The 16,110-nt window shown below is 38.9% G+C and overlaps 1 protein-coding gene across 1 annotated transcript in view; it reads left to right on the top strand.

The window, feature by feature from the left end:
- The window catches only part of TFB2M (transcription factor B2, mitochondrial), a 51,917-nt gene that overhangs the window by 6,904 nt on the left and 28,903 nt on the right, over nucleotides 1–16,110 (top strand). Inside the window, exons 3-4 of the mRNA XM_079106636.1 lie at nucleotides 14,205–14,358; nucleotides 14,686–14,834. Of these exons, the coding sequence (XP_078962762.1) occupies nucleotides 14,205–14,358; nucleotides 14,686–14,834 (303 nt within the window). The remainder of the gene's footprint in view (nucleotides 1–14,204; nucleotides 14,359–14,685; nucleotides 14,835–16,110) is intronic.

Below are 16,110 nucleotides of genomic sequence, written 5' to 3'. Positions count from 1 at the left end.
TGAAATAAAGATGGAAACCCCCGCTTTTTTACTGAGTCCATGAGCATGGTAGGTTTTTCCTCATCCTTTCACCTTTAGTCTGTGGATGTCTTTTTCTTATGAGATGAGTCTCTTGAAGGCAGCATATTGCTGGGTCTTTCTTTATAATCCATTCTGCCAGTCTATGTCTTTTATTGATGAGTTTAGGCCATTAACCTTCAGGGTTATTATTGAGACATGATTTGTATTCCCAGTCATTTGGACTTATTTTTGGTTTTATCTTGACTTGGTTTCGTCTTTGAATGTTTTTTCCTTTAAGGTAGTTCGTCCCTTTGCTGACCCACATTGTTTTTCATTTCCTCCTCATGGAATATTTTGCTGAGAATATTCTGTAGCACAGGCTTTCTATTTGTAAATTCTTTTAACTTTCGTTTATCATGGAAGGATTTTATTTCGGCTTCAAATCTGAAGGTTAGTTTTGCTGGGTATAGGATTCTTGGTTGGTAACCATGTTCTTTCAGAGCTTGAAATATGTTGTTCCAGGCCCTCTAGCTTTTAGAGTCTGGGCTGAGAAATCTGCTGATATCCATATTGGTCTCCCCCTATATACAATCTGATGCTTTTCTCTTGCAGCCTTCAAAATCCTATCTTTATTTTGTATGTTAGGCATTTTCATTATAATGTGCCTTGGTGTGGACCTGTTGTGACTTTGTGCATTTGGTGTTCTGTAAGCCTCTTGTATTTGATTTTCCATTTCATTCTTCAGGTTTGGGAAATTTTCTGATATTATTTCATTGAATAGGTTGTTCATTCCTTTGGTTTGTATCTCTGTGCCTTTCTCAATCCCAATAATTCTTAAATTTGGTCTTTTCATGATGCCCCATAGTTCTTGGAGTTTCTATTCATGATTTCTCACCATCTTCTCTGTTTGGGCAACTTTATTTTCAAGATTAAATATTTTTTGTCTGAGGTTCTGTCTTCCAAGTGGTCTAGTCTGTTGGTGATGCTTTGCATTGAGTTTTTAATTTGGTTCATTGTTTTCTTCATTTCAAGGATTTCCATTTGTTTTTTGTTTTGTTTTTAATCTCTCTTTGTTGAAATGATCTTTTGCTTCCTGCAGTTGCTCTTTCAACTGCTTATTGGTGTGATCATTCATTGCCTGCTTTTGCTCTCTTATCTCATCCTTTGCTTCATGAACCATTTTAATTAAGTATAATCTGAACTCTTTTTCTGGTCTATTTAAATTGTTTATGTCCTCCTCGTTCAGTTTAGGCAATTCATATGTCTCTAGAAACCTGTTGATGCCTTCAAAATTTTGTATTTTGTTGGAGTATAGATTTTCAAAATAGCTTCTAATTATGTTTTGTATTTCAATCCTGTCTGTTGTGATATTTCCTTGTTCATTCCGAATTTTAGTGATTTGGGTTTTCTCTCGTCTTCTCTTTGTTAGTGTGGCTAAAGGTTTATCAATTTTGTTTATTTTTTCGAAGAACCAACTATTTATTTTGTCAATTTTTTGTATTGTTTCGTTTCAATTTCATTGATTTCAGCTCTGAGTTTAACTATTTCCTGTCTTCTACTACTTTTGGTGCTGTTCTGTTCTTCTTTTTCTAGGGCTTTGAGCTGTAGTGTTAGGTCGTTTATTTGTTGAGTTTTACTTCTTTTATTAAATGCGCTCCATGAAATAAATTTCCCTCTAAGTACTGCTTTCATAGTGTCCCAGAGATTTTGATATGATGTTTCTTTGTTCTCATTTACCTCTAAGAATTTTTTAATTTCCTTCCTAATATCTTCTGTTATCCATTCATCATATAGTAGCATATTGTTTAATCTCCAGATGTTGGAATAGTTTCTGTGTTTTACTCTTTCATTTATTTCTAACTTCAATCCATTATGATCTGATAGAATACATGCTAGTGTCTCTATCTTCTTGTATTTGCTAACATTAGCTTTGTGGCATAATATATGGTCTATTTTAGAGAAAGATCCATGTGCTGCTGAGAAGAAAGTGTATTCGCTCTTGGTTGGATGGTATATTCTATAAATGTCCGTTAAGTCTAAATTATTGATTGTGTTATTGAGATCTATGGTTTCTTTGTTCAATTTTTGTCTGGAAGATCTGTCCAGTGGTGAGAGAGGCGTGTTAAAATCACCTAGTATTATTGTGTTATGGTCTATTTGGTTTCTGAAATTGAGAAGGATTTGTTTGACATACATTGATGAGCCACTGTTTGGGGCATAGATGAACTCTTTTTCTGACATTTCTTCTACCATGCTGTCACTGGATTCTATTTATATAGAATCTAGATTTGTTTGGATAATTTTCTTCCCTTGTTTTTTCATGTTGTTCATGTATCTTCCGCTCTAGCAGTGCAGATCTGAGGTATTGCAGTTTCCCCCCTGTAGGCTTATAGTGACCCTATAGGTTTCCAATTCCTTTTCTTAAGGGGGAGATCAATATTAGCAGTGCTCAGTATAGACAATATGCAACCCTAAATCAAATAGTCCCTATGAGGACGTTAACAATATTGTCATAATAAACAGAATGAGTTCAATTTTTATCTTCAGTATAAAAATAGATTTGTAATAAGGTCTGCAGTTTCTAATGGAGGACAATGAGGATGGGTTGGGTATAGTATGTAGCTGTTAATGGAATAAGAAAAGACTATATAGAAGTTTTAGATTATAGAAAGAGTGAGAGTGTAATCAAAAGAAGTTGGTTGTTAGCATGCAAAAAGGGAAAGACTCTGAGGGAACAGGTGAACAAAAGAAAAAAAGAGCGAGAAAAGTAAAGAAATAAAAACTTAAAATTTTTCAATAAGGAGAAAAAAAAAAATCTACACTATGACAGTCATAGAATATTCAAACCTCCCAGTCTTCAGTCCTGATGTATGAGAGGTACCTGACAATGAGCTTCCAGTCTCCAGCAGGTATCTCAGGATGGGATTTGCCCCACCTAAAGATGGGAGATATGGCTTCTAGGATTATCCAAGATGGCCACTCTGGCTTCCAAATTTGTTGGCAAGTGGGGAGCTCCAGCTTGGGGTGTGGGTGTGGTCGGCTGGAGGTCCTGGAGTTAGGGTGTGGTTAGTCTGGTTGCGGGATCCTGGAGGCAAGATGCAGTCAGTTGGTAGGGGGTCTTGGTGGTAGGGTGCAGTCAGTTGGTCTGGGGGTCCTGGTGACGGGGAGCAGTCAGTCGGTTTGAGGGCCCTGGAGTCAGGGAGTGGTCGGTTGAGGTGAGGAGTCCTGGAGATGGGGCTCAGTCAGCCCGGCCAGGGGTCCTACGGGTCCTATTTATTGTCTCAAAATGGCAGCAGCCACGTTTAACCAAACCTGCAGGTACTGTGACGGCGACTGGCGAACTTCGAGGCAATAGCAGGCAGCTTGTGCTCTACTGGCGGTCTGCAGTCAGTCTCTAAATCCAGGTTTGTTCCAGTTCAGGCTTTTTTTTCCCCTTATTACCACTGGCACTAACTTAAACTTCTAACCAGGGCCTCACATGTCATTTTGGGTGAGCCCATCTGTTTGCCAGAATAAAACGAGAAATATGTAAGTAGAACCTTTGCAGCCCTTAATCAAGGAACAAAAGTGGTCCTCTTAGCAAATCATGTTTCTAGCAACCTAAAGTCTCTCAAGTTTGCTTCTAAAAATGATTTTCAAGGATAATACTTGATTCTGGATTTATCTAACTTTAAGTTCCCTCCCCCACATTCCTCTAGTCCTGGAAATCCACAGTAACAATGTTTTAGGCAGCAAGTTTATTTTCCTATCTGAATATACTAGACATCTTACACATATTGCAAATTGGAATTGTGAAAAAATTGTTACAGAAATATTTGTCACGTTCAGTTAACAAAATACCAACTTTTGTGGTATACCCTAATTTCAGCAGGGATAGGGCACAGTCTTTTCAAATCATGCAGCCCTAGAACTTCTTTAGTTACTGGCCCAAGTAACTAATTTAACCTTTCAGAATCTATAAATCTTTTTTTTTTTTTTTTTTTTTTTAATTTTAGAAACTGCATTAGATGGATACTTTATTTTGGGAAATATAAATGAACCAATAAATCTCACAGGGAAAAAAAAAATTGAAACAGACTACTGAATGGGAAAGTCATAAAGAAGGTAATCCCAGAAACCGGGGACTCAAATGTTTTAGTAGTGAATTCTTTCAAACTTTCAAGGAACAGAAAATTCTGATGTTATTTAAACTGATCTAGAACTTGGAGAAATAAACTTATACCAGCATTTACTGAAACCAGCAAAACACAATTACAGACATGACAAACTTCTCCTCCCCTTCCTCCTCCTCCCTCCTCCTCCTCCTCCTCTTCCTCCTCCTCCTCCTCTTCCTCCTCCTCCTCCTCTTCCTCCTCCTCCTCTTCTTCCTCCTCCTCCTCCTCCTCCTCCTCTTCCTTTTTGGTACTATTTTCCTAAGTATTTCCTTTTCCTTCTGGGGAACAGTTCTTCATCCCACTGGATTGGATTTACCCTCAGGGTTCCAGAGTGCTCCTTCCTTTGGCAGGATTATATACCCCTATCTGTTGGGGCCAGGAGTAGTCTTGTCATTTGTCTTGGCCAGTGAAATAAGGGCAGAAGTGACATCATACAACTTAGAAGCAGAAGCTAAAAATTCTGTTCATGATTCACCATATCCTCACCTCTGCCAGGAGGACCAAGGGCATGCCAGATTAGCTGCTTTGTCCATTTCCTCTCAGAAGGAAGAAAGATGGCATGGAACAGGAACATAGCAGACCCTTGCTGGACATGGGATATGAGCAGAAATTAAACGTTTCACACTATCAGTTACTAAAATTTGGAAGCCACAGGCAATGGTACATGCTTGTAATCCCAGCTATTCAGGAGACTGAGGCAGGAGGATTGCAAGTTCAAGGCCAGCCTGGGCAACTTAGAGAGATCCTATCTCAACATAAAATGAAAAGGGCTGAGGATATAGATCAGTGGAAGAGCACTTGCCTATCATGTGTGAGGTCCTGGACTCAATTCCCTGTCTTTTTTTTTTTTTTTTTTTTTTTTTAAAACAAATGGGATACATGTTGTTTCTCTGTTTGTACATGGCGTAAAGGCATACCATTTGTGTAATCATAAATTTACATAGAGCAATGTTGTTTGATTCATTCTGTTATTTTTTTCCCTTCCCCCCACCCCTCCCACCCCTCTTTACCCTCTATACAGTAGTTCCTTCCTCCATACTTGCCCCCCTCCCTAACCCTAACCCTTCCCTCCCCCCCATTATGTGTCAACCTCCACTTATTAGCGATATCATTCGTCCTTTGGCTTTTTGAGATTGGCTTATCTCACTTAGCATGATATTCTCCAATTTCATCCATTTGCCTGCAAATGTCATAATTTTATCATTCTTTATGGCTGAGTAATATTCCATAGTATATATATACCACAGTTTCTTTATCCACTCATCAATTGAAGGGCATCTAGGTTGGTTCCACAGTCTGGCTATTGTGAATTGAGCAGCTATGAACATTGATGTGGCTGTATTTCTGTAGTATGCAGATTTTAAGTCCTTTGGGTATAGGCCAAGGAGTGGGATAGCTGGGTCAAATGGTGGTTCCATTCCAAGTTTTCTAAGGAATCTCCACATTGCTTTCCATAGTGGCTGCACTAATTTGCAGCCCCACCAGCAGTGTATGAGTGTACCTTTCTCCCCACATCCTCGCCAACACCTGTTGTTGCTCGTATTCTTGATAATCGCCATTCTAATTGGGGTGAGATGGAACCTTAGGGTGGTTTTGATTTGCATTTCTCTTATTACTAGAGATGTTGAACATTTTTCCATATGTTTGTTGATTGCTTGTAGATCTTCTTCTGTGAAGTGTCTATTCATTTCCTTAGCCCATTTGTTGACTGGACTGTTTGAATTCTTGGAGTAGACTTTTTTGAGTTCTTTATAGATTCTGGAGATTAGTGCTCTATCTGAAGTATGATTGGCAAAGATATTCTCCCACTCTGTAGGCTCTTTCTTCGCATTGCTGATAGTTTCCTTTGCTGAGAGAAAGCTTTTTAGTTTGAATCTATCCCAGTGGTTGATTCTAGCTTTTATTTCTTGTGCTATGGGAGTCCTGTTAAGGAAGTCTGGTCCTAGACCAACAAGGTGAAGATTTGGACCTACTTTTTCTTCTATAATCTGCAGGGTCTCTGGTCTGATTCCGAGGTCCTTAATCCATTTTGAGTTTAGTTTCGTGCAGGGTGAGAGATATGGGTTTAGTTTCATTCTGTTGCATATGGATTTCCAATTCTCCCAGCACCATTTGTTGAAGAGGCTATCTTTTCTCCATTGCATATTTTTGGCCCCTTTGTCTAGTATGAGAAAATTGGATTTATTTGGGTTTGTGTCCGTGTCCTCTATTCTGTACCATTGATCTACCTTTCTATTTTGGTACCAATACCATGCCGTTTTTGTTACTATTGCTTTGTAGTAGAGTTGAAGATCTGGTATTGCAATACCCCCTGTTTCACTCTTCCTGCTAAGGATTGCTTTAGCTATTCTGGGTTTCTTATTCTTCCAGATGAATTTCATAATTGCCTGCTCTATTTCTGTAAGGTACGTCATTGGGATTTTAATTGGAATTGCATTGAATTTGTATAGCACTTTAGGTAGTATGGCCATTTTGACAATATTAATTCTTCCTATCCAAGAACATGGAAGATCTTTCCATCTTCTAAGGTGTTCTTTAATTTCTTTCTTTAGTGTTGTATAGTTCTCATTGTAGAGGTCTTTCACCTCTTTTGTGAGATTGATTCCCAAGTATTTTATTTTTTTCGAGGCTATTGTGAATGGGGTAGTTTTCCTAATTTCTCTTTCTGAAGATTCATCACTTATGTATAAAAATGCGTTGGATTTATGGGCATTGATCTTGGAACCTGCTACTTTACTGAATTCACTTATGAGTTCTAAGAGTTTTCTGGTGGAATTTCCAGGTTCCTCTAAATATATAATCATGTCATCAGCGAACAGGGATAGTTTGAGTTCTTCTTTTCCAATTCGTATCCCTTTAATTTCTTTGGTTTGTCTAATTGCTCTGGCCAGAGTCTCAAGAACGATGTTGAATAGAGTGGTGAAAGAGGGCATCCCTGCCTTGTTCCAGTTTTTAGGGGGAATGCTTTCAGTTTTTCACCATTTAGAATGATATTAGCCATGGGCTTAGCATAAATGGCCTTTACAATATTAAGGAATGTTCCCACTATCCCTATTTTTTCTAGTGTTTTGAGCATGAAGGGGTGCTGTATTTTATCAAATGTTTTTTCTGCATCTATTGAAATAATCATGTGATTCTTGACTTTAAGTCTATTAATATGGTGAATTACGTTTATTGATTTCCTGATGTTGAACCAACCTTGCATCCCTGGGATGAAACCCACTTGATCATGGTGCACTATCTTTTTAATATGTTTTTGTATGCGATTTGCTAAAATTTTGTTGAGAATTTTTGCATCGATGTTCATTAAGGACATTGGTCTGAAATTTTCTTTCCTTGATGAGTCTCTGTCTGGTTTAGGTATCAGTGTGATATTGGCTTCATAGAATGAGTTTGGGAGGGTTCCCTCCTCTTCTATTTTATGGAATACTTTGAGAAGTATTGGAATGAGCTCTTCCTTAAAGGTTTTGTAGAACTCGGTTGAGAACCCATCTGGTCCCGGACTTTTCTTTGTTGGTAGGCTTTTGATGACGTCTTCTATTTCAGTACTTGAAATTGGTCTATTTAAATTGTTTATGTCCTCCTCATTCAGTTTAGGCAATTCATATGTCTCTAGAAACCTGTTGATGTCTTCGAAATTTTCTATTTTGTTGGAGTATAGATTTTCAAAATAGCTTCTAATTATGTTTTGTATTTCCATCCTGTCTGTTGTGATATTTCCTTGTTCATTCCGAATTTTAGTGATTTGGGTTTTCTCTCGTCTTCTCTTTGTTAGTGTGGCTAAAGGTTTATCAATTTTGTTTATTTTTTCGAAGAACCAACTATTTATTTTGTCAATTTTTTGTATTGTTTCTTTTGTTTCAATTTCATTGATTTCAGCTCTGAGTTTAACTATTTCCTGTCTTCTACTACTTTTGGTGCTGTTCTGTTCTTCTTTTTCTAGGGCTTTGAGCTGTAGTGTTAGGTTGTTTATTTGTTGAGTTTTACTTCTTTTATTAAATGCACTCCATGAAATAAATTTCCCTCTAAGTACTGCTTTCATAGTGTCCCAGAGATTTTGATATGATGTTTCTTTGTTCTCATTTACCTCTAAGAATTTTTTAATTTCCTTCCTAATATCTTCTGTTATCCATTCATCATATAATAGCATATTGTTTAATCTCCAGATGTTGGAATAGTTTCTGTGTTTTACTCTTTCATTTATTTCTAACTTCAATCCATTATGATCTGATAGAATACATGCTAGTGTCTCTATCTTCTTGTATTTGCTAACATTAGCTTTGTGGCATAATATATGGTCTATTTTAGAGAAGGATCCATGTGCTGCTGAGAAGAAAGTGTATTCACTCTTGGTTGGATGGAATATTCTATAAATGTCCGTTAAGTCTAAATTATTGATTGTGTTGTTGAGATCTATGGTTTCTTTGCTCAATTTTTGTCTGGAAGATCTGTCCAGTGGTGAGAGCGGCGTGTTAAAATCACCTAGTATTATTGTGTTGTGGTCTATTTGGTTTCTGAAATTGAGAAGGATTTGTTTGACATACATAGATGAGCCACTGTTTGGGGCATAGATGTTTATGATTGTTATATCTTGCTGATTTATGCTTCCCTTAAGCAGTATGAAATGACCTTCTTTATCCCTTCTGACTAACTTTGGCTTGAAGTCCACATTATCGGAAATGAGGATGGATACTCCAGCTTTTTTGCTGAGTCCATGTGCATGGTATGTTTTTCCCCATCCTTTCACCTTTAATCTATGGGTATCTTTTTCTATGAGGTGAGTCTCTTGCAGGCAACATATTGTTGGATCTTTCTTTTTAATCCAGTCTGCCAGTCTATGTCTTTTGATTGATGAATTCAGGCCATTAACGTTCAGGGTTATTATAGAGAAATGATTTGGTTTCCCGGTCATTTGGTTCATTTTTAAAATTTTGTTTATTTATTTGTTTGACACAACTTGTTTCCTCCTTTATTTGACAATTCCTTTAGGATAATTCCTCCCTTTGCTGATTTGCTTCTTTGTTTTTCATCTCTTTCTCATGGAATATTTTGTTGAGAATGTTCTGTAATGCTGGCTTTCTTTTTGTAAATTCTTTTAGCTTTTGTTTATCATGGAAGGATTTTATTTCATCGTCAAATTTGAAGGTAAGTTTTGCTGGGTATAAGATTCTTGGTTGGCATCCATTTTCTTTCAGGGCTTGAAAAATGTTGTTCCAGGACCTTCTAGCTTTTAGGGTCTGGATTGAAAAATCTGCTGATATGCGTATTGGTTTCCCCCTGAATGTAATTTGGTTCTTTTCTCTCACAGCCTTTAAAATTCTGTCTTTATTTTGTATGTTAGGTATTTTCATTATAATGTGCCTTGGTGTGGGTCTGTTGTAATTTTGTGTATTTGGAGTCCTGTAAGCCTCTTGAACTTGATTTTCCATTTCATTCTTCAGATTTGGGAAATTTTCTGATATTATTTCATTGAATAGGTTGTTCATTCCTTTGGCTTGTTTCTCTAGGCCTTCCTCAATCCCAATAATTCTTAAATTTGGCCTTTTCATGATATCCCATAGTTCTTGTAGATTCTGTTCATGATTTCTTACCATCTTCTCTGTTTGTTCAGCTTTGTTTTCAAGGTTAAATATTTTGTCTTCAATGTCTGAGGTTCTGTCTTCCAGGTGTTCTATCCTATTGGATATGCTTTCTATGGAGTTCTTAATTTGGTTTATTGTTTCCTTCATGTCAAGGATTTCTGTTTGGTTTTTTTTCAATATCTCTAACTCTTTATTGAAATGATCTTTTGCTTCCTGTATTTGCTCTTTTAACTGTCGATTGGTGCGATCAATCAATGCTTGCATTTGCTCTTTCATCTCATCATTCAATGCTTGCATTTGCTCTTTCATCTCCTCGTTTGCTTCTCTGATCATTTTAATTATGTACATTCTGAACTCCTTTTCTGTCATTTCTTCTGCCATGCTGTCATTGGGTTTTATTGATGTAACATCTAGATTTGTTTGCAGCATTTTCTCTCCTTGTTTTCTCATGTTGTTCAGATATCAGTGGACCGCTGAGATATTGCAGATTTCCTCTGTTGATTTACAATGACCCTGAAGATTCCTATATATATCCCCTCTTAGCCTTCAGTAGGCTGAAGTCTTGGAGGAGGTTGATAATGCGGTGCTCCACAAGGAAGCTGCCTCTCTAGGAGTGGTGGCCTTCAGGTGGGGTATATTCCCTGCTAGTGGGCAGAGGTGCCTCCACTTGTTGACCAATGGTCATCCAAAGGGGACCTAGGCTGTGGGCTGAGGCAAGGCCTGTTTGGGCCTGAGTCTCTGGTTTTACCGTCCTTGTGGGAAACCTCACCCAGCAAGGAAGACTCACCCGGTGGGGAGGTCTCGCTGGTCAGTTTCCTCCTAGAGGTTCCCCTCAATTTACAGCTACTGCCTGGGCTGGGCTGCCTTCCTCTGCAAAGTTTCCAGGGGCCCGGCCCTACCTCCTGGGCCTGGGAGCCTCACCCTTCGCAGATGAATCTCCTTAGGCTGCCCCTCCTCAGAGAATTTGCCCATAGGCCTGGAACCTTTGCTCCGCCCTAAGCCTGTCTCTGTGCGGCTCTTCCACCCAGAAGCCTCCTAGATCCTGGGACCCTGTTCTGCACCTAATCGCCTGGCTGCGTGGCCCCTCCTCTGAGCAGCCACCTGTGGCCCCGAACAATCGCTCTGAGTCCCAGAGACCCGCCACAGGCCTCTTCCTCCAGACAGCCGCCCAGTATGCCGGTGCGGTCACTAGGAGTCCAAGAAACTCACTTCGTGCCTCCTCCTCCCACCAACCACCCGTAGCCCGGGGCAATCAATCACTCCGAGTCAAAGTGACCCTCCCCGTTCCTCCTCCTTCTCCAGATAACCCCCCGGGTGTTCAGGAGCAGTCCCTCTGAGTGGCTCTGAATCCACGTGACCCGCTGCACGGGTCCTCTGGGCACCGCCCGGAGCTCAAGTGCGGCCACTCAAGACCAAGCGTCCCACCACGCTTCTCCTCCAGGCAGCCCCCCTGTGTTCAGGAGCTGTCACTTTAAGACCAAACAACTCACCACTCGCCTTCTCCTCTGAGCAGCCGCCTGGAGCGCTAATGCAGTCACTGCGAGTCCAAACGACCCGCCGCGCTCCTTCTCCTCCTTCTCCTACTCCTCCGGGCAGGCCCCGGGGTTCAGAAGTGGTCAGAGTCCAAACAGCTCGCCACGCAGCCCCTTCTCTGGCAACCGCCTGTAGCTCCCGTGTAGTCACCCGAATCCAAGCGGCCGCTCCTCTTCCTCCTTGTCCTCAGGGCAGGCCCCGGGGTTCAGAAGCGTCGTTCTGATTCCAAACAGCTCGCCGCGCGGCTTCTCCTCTGGCAACCGCCTGCAGCTCTGGCGCAGTCTCTCCGAATCCAAGTGGCCACGCTCCTCTCCTCCTCCTCAGGGCAGGCCCCGGTGTCCTGAGTCCACACAGTTCTCCCCGCCACTCCTCCCCCGGGCAGCCGCCGGAGCCCCAGTGGCTGCTCCGAGTCCCAGCGCTGTGCCGAGTCCCAGCGCTGTGCCGAGCGGCCTCCTCTACGGCGCTCCAGCGGGGGGAGGGGCGTCTCGCCGGCAGTTCTACTTCACAAAGTTTCCTGCGTTCCGGGACCCCCGTCCCATCCGGGATGCCCCCCCAGGGGGTGAGAGTCACTCGGCTACTTTGAGTTGGTCCCAAGCGTCTCAATATCTCCTCTCTTGAATCCTGAGTTCTGGAGCAACACGTAATGCAGCCACCCTCTAGGCCGCCATCTTGAAAACCTCTATAAATCTTATATATAAAATAAGAGATGCTAATATTTCCCTGTATAGGATCTTGATTAGGATTAAATAAGATAAACTTATGTAATGTACCTTACTGACTATGAAAAACTCAAGGGTTAATTTCCTCTGTCCTTTTTGCTTCCTGTTTTTGACTCTTAAATGCATTCCAATTGAGTTTTTAAATGTGACCTCATAATTATTGTATGAATTCAGTTATTTATTTTGGAGCTTTGGCTATTATTGTATTTGAATTGTGAATGGTTAATTACAGGTGCTGAAGCAAAAATGCATGATGTTCCCTCAGAATGCAAAAATTACTGAGTAATAAAGTGTACTTCTAAAAAACATTTTCATCAAAGCAAAATTAATTAGCTTTCTTTACTTGAAACGTATCTTTTTTATACCTTGTGAGATTATCTTACTGCTATACATGTTGGAGTTTAAAAATCATCATATGCTTTACATCAGTGTTGTGTTCTTTTGGCTTTTGCAACACTGCACTGTTCAGGTTTCCTTACTTATTTCCTTGTGTTATTCTTAGGTTCTTGTCGTTAGACTTTGGAGTTACACCATCCTTAGGTTTAGTCTTCTGTATTTCTCCTTGGGGATCTATACTCCTGGCTTTAATTATCTTAAGTCAAATTCTCCCAAATTTATACTTGCAGCCTGGACCACTCCACTGAACTGCTTTTTCAGATATACAGCTTCCTACCTAGCATCTCCATTTGGATTACTTAGTAGACATCTCAAAATTAATATGACCAAGTAGATATGATTTCTACCCCCAGTCTTTCTTTTAATCTTTGTAAATGATTCCCTTGGTGGAGTGATAATTAAAATTTACTAGATTTAGGGTTGGGGATGTAGCTCAGTTTTAGAGAGATTACCTAGCATGTAATCCACAGTACCACCAAAAAAAAAAAAAAAAAAAAAGAGTTTGAAATAGAATACTATTTATAGGCTGAACTCTAATGCTTAAGAAAAAGTTGGTTTTTAAACTGATTACTTTAGATTGTGAAATTGTTTTAAACCTTGACAAATACCAGTAGAATTTTCTGTATATAAAAACCACAATGTGAGCCTGTGGGTATAGCTCAGTGGTAGAGTGCTTTCATAGTACAGATGAGGCACTGAATGTAATCTCCAGCACATTTTGAAAATTAAATAATAGCAAACCTCCATGTACACCTCAAAAACGTACTGCTTTCTTCTAGGTGATTTTTCTGTAACTTCAAATTAAGTTTAATGGGCAATGAACAAACTGAAATATACTGATTGTCTTCCATTGGACAAGGTCTATGGTTCCTTCTGTCTTTGAAAATGTAAATGAAAAGTTAAAGATATAGATTCACCTACCCAAGGAGCTTTAAGTTCACTTGGTGGATGATTGACTAGATTCCCTTAGGGGAAAAAAGATACTCTCTTGACTCCATTTGCATTTCGCTTTAATATTTTAATTGTTTTCCCCTTCTATGAAACATATTTTGTTTCTTCTTCCCATGACCATAGCCGATGACTCACAGCTGTGTACTCTAGTCCAGCTGTGATCTCAGAATCTTGGCCCAATGCTCCAGGTAGCCACAACTAAGCAGTTGATAACTAAGATTAGTGTGAAGAAGCTTTTGAAGAACTGAAGGCATTAAGATAAAATAAAGAAAGTAAAAGGATAAAGGATTGTTGAAGGTTTTGTTGTTGTTGTCATTATTTGTTTTTTGTATTGTGGGTTTGAACCCAGGTCCTTGCTCAAATTAGGCAATTTCTGTACCACTAAGCTATACCCTCTGCCCCCGTTGAAGATTACTTTTGTTTGGGAGTGGATTTCTTGGTAATATTGTCACACTTTGATCACTTTTAGGCGTTGATTTTTATTTTCTGTGTTAAGGTGTAGGTACACTATTAATATTTTCCTTTTTCTTTCTTTCTTTTTTTGTTTGTACTGGGACTCGAACCCAGGCCTTTACCACTAAACTCGATACCTCGCCCTTTTTATTTTTTATTTTGAGATAGGGTCTTGCTCAGTTGCTGAGGTTGACCTCTAACATGTGATCCTCTTGCCTCAGCCCTCTGGGTCACTTGGATTACAGGTGTGTACCACTGTTCCTGGGTGGTAATATTTTCTTTATGGACGTAGAAATATTTTTTTGTAAGAAAGTCTTCAAGTCATTTTTTATATTATTTTTCTAAGTAGATATTCGAATTATTACAATGTCTATGCAATATTGAAATTTCTTAACATGTTATCTCTTTGTTTCTAGTCCTTAGGGAAAAATATGAATGGAAAACTGAAAGTGGTTCACTGTGACTTCTTTAAAATGGATCCTGACAATTGTAAAATAGCAAAACCACCTATTTGTGTTTCAAGTGAGCTTTTTAAAGATTTAGGAATACAAGCAGTTCCTTGGAAAGCAGGTAATTTTTTCATTCACTAAATCAAATGACTTATAATTTGCCAGCTCTCTTTGGCAGTATACCTGGTTTGTTTACATTTGGGTACAGTTTCTATTGTACAGTTCATGAGCAGCTTCTCAGTTGAATATGACATTTTCTTTCCCTGGACACAACTATTTTATATCCTCAAAGGTCAACCTCCATATTGGGGAAAGATACTGTGGCTTAGTTTTAATTTAAATCAATTTAAAATTAACAGTGTTAACTTAGTTTGCTTCACTTAAATGTGGTCACAAGAAAGAATGTTAAGAACTTTACCTAAATCTTTTTTCCTTATATTCCTAACAGGTATTCCTTTAAAAATAATTGGAATCTTGCCATTTAGAAGTGAAAGAAACGTGCTTTGGAAACTTTTATATGATCTATATTCCTGTACTTCTATATATAGATATGGACGAGTAGAATTAAATATGTTTGTCAATGAAAAAGAATACCAGGTAACTTATTAACAAATAACTGATTTTTTTGGTTTTGTTTTGTTTTCAAAGAGTTCTGTGATTTTTCTTTGTGAAGTCTTAGTCTGTACAATTTTAATTTATGGTTCACAACTTAAGAGTACAAAGACTAGAAATTTCTGTAAAGCAGTCTTCAGATTTGTTTTTTTTTTTACAGTTTTTTAAAATTATGGTAATATATACATAATATAACATTTACTATTATAACTATTCTAATGTATACAATTCAATAGCATTAAGTAAATTTGGATTGTGCAACCATTATGTCCATCCATCTTTAAAACTGAAACTCTATACCCTTAAACACTGACTCCCCATAACTCTCTTCCCCCAGCACCTAGTACAATTATTCTACTTTCTGTCTCTGAATCTGACTTAGAGTTATATCATATTTGTCCATGTGTTTGGCTTATTTCACTTAGTATAATGTCTTCAAAGTTCTTTGTGTTGAAGCATGTTAGAATTTTGTTCCTTTTAGGAATAATATTCTACCATTTTGTACAAACCACAGTTTGTGCATCTGTTCATCTGTCAATGTACACTTGATTGCTTCCGCCTTTTGGCTATTGTGAATTGTGCTGGCATGTACACAAGTTGACAAATATTTCCTCAAGTCTTTGCTTTTAGTCTTGAGGATATGTATCCAAAAGTAGAGTTACTGACTCATACGGTAATTCTGTTTTTAATTTTTTTAGAATGTACCATTTTACTTTTCCACTAACAGTGCACAAGCGTTCCAATTTCTCCACATCCTCACCAATGCTCCTTTCACGTTTTTCATGTATGCATGCATGCTTCTGGGGATTGGACCCAGGGTCTTGCCCATCATGCTAGGCAAGTGCTCAATGAGCTATATCTCCAGCCCTTCTCTAATTTTACTTTTGACACAGGGTTTCATGATGTTGCCTAGACTGCCCTTGATCTTGCAGTTCTCCTGCCTCAGCCTCCCTCCTGTGTCTCCTAATTATCTAGGATAACAGGCAGGCACCATTGTGCCTTGGTTGGTTATTGTTTTTTTATAACATTTGTCTTGATGGTATGAGGTAGTATTTCATTGTGGATTTGATTTGCATTTTCCTAATAATTAGTATATTAAACATCTTTCATTTACTTATTAACCATTGTATACAATTCTCTGGAGGGGGGTGGAAGGGGGACAAGAATGGAGGAAGGAGGAACTGTATAGAGGGAAAAGGGGCTGGGAGGGGTGGGGAGAAGGAAAAAACTATTACCCTATGTAAATGTATGATTACACAAA

This window comes from Sciurus vulgaris (assembly GCF_902686455.1).
Source record: "Sciurus vulgaris genome assembly, chromosome: 12".
NCBI classification, from domain to species: domain Eukaryota; kingdom Metazoa; phylum Chordata; class Mammalia; order Rodentia; family Sciuridae; genus Sciurus; species Sciurus vulgaris.
Note: the sequence above shows the minus strand (reverse complement) of the source record. Positions and strands in the feature narration are given on the sequence as shown.